The sequence below is a fragment of the Gavialis gangeticus genome, unplaced genomic scaffold (assembly GCF_001723915.1).
Source record: "Gavialis gangeticus isolate Ggan-Ray unplaced genomic scaffold, GavGan_comp1, whole genome shotgun sequence".
Lineage (NCBI taxonomy): Eukaryota > Metazoa > Chordata > Crocodylia > Gavialidae > Gavialis > Gavialis gangeticus.
This window is the reverse complement of record NW_017729024.1, coordinates 89,386,922-89,391,330: the sequence shown is the minus strand read 5'-3', so window position 1 is coordinate 89,391,330 and position 4,409 is coordinate 89,386,922. Positions and strand designations below refer to the sequence as shown.

The window sequence follows — 4,409 nt, the reverse complement described above, 5'->3', positions numbered from 1 at the left end:
TGTGGTGGGGGGGCAGCTCCTATCACTATGTGAATGCCCAGGGGCAGCATGGGGGGTGTGGGCCTGCCAAATCTGTGCACAGGGCAAGAAGCTGCTGCTGCTGCAGGCTGGGGCTGGGTGCGGTGCTGGGCTTTTCCGGGTGAAGGAAGCTGGGCTGAGGCTGGGCTCAGGATGGGTGGTGGTGGCTCTGGGAGTGGGGGACTACAGGGTGTTACAGTGAATTCTGGGGTGGCCACACCCCATTCCATAGCCCCCCCCCAATGCTGCTGCTGCCAGCCCCAAGTCCAGCCCCCAGCCCAACCCCTCTGCCAGGAAGAGTCTGGCACTGCCCCCAGCCCACAGCAGCAGCCCATCTTCACCCTGTGCATAGATCTGGGGAACACATGCCCCATGCCTCCCCTATGGGTGTGTGCAGCAGTGGGAGCTGCACCCCGCCCCTGGACCAGCTACTCACAGCTCTGTCCTGCACCCTGCCTCAGTTGGACAGCACCTGCCCCCAGCCTTATCTCCCCTCCCTCACTGCTGGGACCTCAGTCTGCCCCATGCACTCCCCTTTCCTCCCCCCCTTGCCCTTTCCTTCCCAACAGACTTACCAGCCGGATGCTGGTCTCCAAGCTGCCAGGCTGGCCACGTGCATGTTGCTGCTGTGCACAGCATTTATTGGTGACAGTATTGGCCCACATCAGCCAAAAAAAGCCAAATGCCAATAATGTCAATTTTGCGTTGATCAGTGCTGATACAATACAGACCGATGTATCAGTGCACCTTTACTAATTATTATATCAAGATTCTTTCCATTCCCATGGGAACAGACAGTAAGACACTTCAGTTTTCATCTTTATTAATTACCCAAAGCAAATATCATTTGGAACATAAACACAATACCTCAGAGATCAGGAGTCTAATGATAAAGATAAAAAGCACCTGCCAGAAAAAACTTGGACAGAAAGGACAGATAAGTTGTCTCTATGTGAAGTCCTGGATGTTGAATTTTGTCTCAAAATTCCAATTATTGCCATGTCAGGTAACATGGGCCGTCACCTAAACAATCTTCTAGTTTTGTTAGTAAGAAGCTAATAGTTGCTGTTAGTGTTGACATTAGGCCTTTGCTTTTACTCTTGCATTACAGTACGATCTGGAACTAAAGGATTTTTTTTCTTTTGTCTGTAAAGAAAATCTAAACTTTCTTTTCTTAGAAATAACCTTCATGATTTCTATTGTCGTCAATTAAAGGAGGGAACTGATCTCCTAGAAACCAAGTTGTCTAATTTACTTTCTCTTTCCTGCAGAAGGATTAAAGCAGGTGCATGAGCAACATCTGGTTTATGAATTCCATTAGCTGCTTTTCTGGTGCTTCTGCACACAGGCAAGGTACTCCTGCACATCATCTGGGGAACCAAGAATAAGAGGGACTCGCTGGTGAAGGGACTCAGGCTTCACATCCAGCACTGGTTCAGTTCCAGTGGTAGCCATCCCCCCTGCCTGCTCCATGATGAAAGCCATGGGGTTGCACTCATAGAGGAGTCGGAGCTGTAAGAATAGAAAACACAGGGTTGGATTTGGGGAAATAAAACTTATCAGAATGTAAGCAGTTTCTTTCTGGTATTACTCCTGCAAATTTCCTACCAAAGCCACACTACTACAACAGTTCCACCGGTGGTAGCACTGATGGAAATTCTTGTGTAAGCCAGTGGTTACAACCACTATGTCCTTTAACTGCACTACTTTATACCCTCTCTTTAGTCATTCTGCTTCCAAAGTTTCTTTAACAATAAGATCACCACAACAAGCATCATATTGTGTCATGTTCCTGTCCCCTAGTGCAGTGATTCTCAAGCAGGGTGCCATGAGATCCTTTTAAGGATGCTGCAGGGTGCTGTGTAATATTAGCCCTGGGTGGTGTGCAAACACTTGCACATGATTCACAAGATAAACCCAGTTATTTCAAATATGAATGCATCGTGTTAAAAACATTCTGACCTGTTGTGGTCTTTCAGAGTTTTTTCAACAGAAGAATTGCTCTATTATTTTTCCATGGTTAAAAAGAAAAAACAAAAAAGAATGAAAGCTAAGAGCTGGCATTTTCTGACAAGTGCCTTGAGTCTAAAGTTGAAAACCACTGACTGACTGTACTATTATGTAATTTAAAAAAAAATTCTTTCTTTTCTGGCTTTCACGGCAGCTTCTGTGCCATGGACAACTACAGGGATGCTGCTTTGAAGCACTGTTCCAAGGGGATTCTCGCATCTGAGAGCTGAGGTATCCAGAGGCATGCTTTGTCTGAGAAACAAGGTTTTGAGGCTGAACCCAGCAGTTAAATGATTAACTGAAAACCGGTGACAAAACAGAATGAACAAAAGGCGAAGTCTCACTTCTGCCCAAGCCTTGCTTGCAATTCTGAAGCTTAGGATGGCTGTGTTTACTCAGGATATTTTAGAGTTTGAAACCTAATGCTGTCAGTCTCAAGCATCAGATACCCAAGTGCAGATCTCCACAACAGCGACTAATCCCTTTACGGTGCACTAAGTTCATGAAGACAGTAAATACTTTTGTTTTTAATAGCTTTGTTCATTTCAGAAGCCGATTTTCAATGTAGCATGAAGGCAATTAGGTTCTTCACATCTGTCAGTATTAAACAGACATTTTAATCTGGAATCCCATACGTCATCATAAAAATGTTCCAGTTAAAGTAACTTCAGGTCATCTGCTAAATGCTGCAGAACTTAAAAGGGAATGGAAAGATTGTAATCTAACATACGTTAACCTAATGGATTTGGTTTGGGGAGATGTCCATAAAATATCCATGCAGGTGTTGTACAATGTGTGGCATGCGAAAGCCTATCCAAAGCTTATTCATCCTCTCAAAAGAGAATGGATTTTTGGGAAATGGAAATGGGATTTTTCTGGAGGAGACAAAAAGACCAGCAGTATAATCTGGTAGGGCTCTTCCATCTGTAATTTTTGTCGTCATGCCATTTGCAATAACAGTAGGGCATTCCACACACCTTAAACAATGTACATTTTATTAGCTTGATTTCTTTCTTCTAATCTTTGAAGCCTGCTGAAATGCTACTCCAAGTACATGATGACCAGCAGACAGCAAATGTGGGGGCAACGATCCTTGTATTCGTTTTATTGCACAGACAATTTAAAAAAGAAAACAGCAGTGACATCACTGCAGAATCAAGGAATGGAGTGTGTCATCACTTTGGTGGGAATGTAAAGCACAATGAAATGACTGTTTTTCCCTTTTTCAAAAATATGATCTGAAAGATCCTCCCTTCTTTAAATGGGTTAGTATTTTTAATGCATTAGACCACAGCAAAAGCTGAATGCACATGAATATTAACTACTTAATATTTCCAGTTTAAAAACAGCATCTGCAAAGTGGCTGATTCTACTGGTTTACATTTGTATCAGTAGAACAAGGCAGAGATTAGCACTCTATACCTTGAAGTGAGCTACACTGGTCTGTTTAGCAATGGCCAACATTCACTCTTTGTTATAAAATCCTTGAACTAAGTCCATGCATTGTATAACTTCACTTGCTTGCTCTTTCAGAAACCTGCCTTACTTGGAGGTGGTATCCAAAGGGTCAAGGAAAAGTACTAGGTAATAGTCAGCATGGCACCATCTTTCAAACCAAGAAGAATTATGGCTTTAGATGAACTGATTGGCATGTAACAAATACACTTGCTGCAGGCAATACAGGTCTGGGAACCAGGATCCTGGTCCTTCACCACAAAAATCACGAATCTCTTATCCCCTTCATAGTGCATAAATGAAAGTCTTATTTTCTCCTTGGTAGCACAGTTAACGTCAGTCATTAGGTACTAGATACTAGTTCACAAGTGAACCTTTAATTCCCTCCCCCTTTATTCCTTGCTTTCTCCAAAGCTGTGAAATGAAATAATCTCAAAGCTGCAAATGCTTTTGAAAGAGGCACAAGATAAAATTTCAGCATATGCTCTTGAGTTTAACAAAACAGTATTTGGTGCTGCTGTTTATATGAAGTGGAGATTCCCCTGCATACCTATCCCTTTGTGTTTGGAAGCCTAATAGACAAGGTAGATTTCAAAATGTACGGTATGCGCCACTTCTGAGTATATGCCTGCTAATACTGTCAGGCTGTCCCTTGTTTCCTGGCTGTCTTGTTTACTTGACAGCTGTTCTATACAAATTTCCAGCTATTAAGAATCTAGCTTGAAAAAGAAAAATCAGTAAAATCACTATACACACAAATACAACCGCCCCACAAAATTTTAATGAATGTTTCTTTAGGGCACAACACCTTCTAACACCACAAAGCCAGTTTGCCTCAGGAACTGTTTCCCAAAACAGATAAAAAGCCCAATCTTGAATACAAAGGGATCCTCCATCCTTTGTAGGCCTTTCTTTTTAGCCTCAGG

The 4,409-nt window shown here is 42.8% G+C and overlaps 1 protein-coding gene across 1 annotated transcript in view; it reads right to left on the bottom strand.

The window, feature by feature from the left end:
- Positions 1–824: 824 nt before the first annotated feature.
- Positions 825–4,409, bottom strand: part of LOC109297541 (fructose-1,6-bisphosphatase isozyme 2) — a 42,678-nt gene continuing 39,093 nt past the window's right edge. Inside the window, exon 7 of the mRNA XM_019517357.1 lies at positions 825–1,530. Within this exon, the coding sequence (XP_019372902.1) occupies positions 1,336–1,530 (195 nt within the window). The 3' untranslated portion in view covers positions 825–1,335. The remainder of the gene's footprint in view (positions 1,531–4,409) is intronic.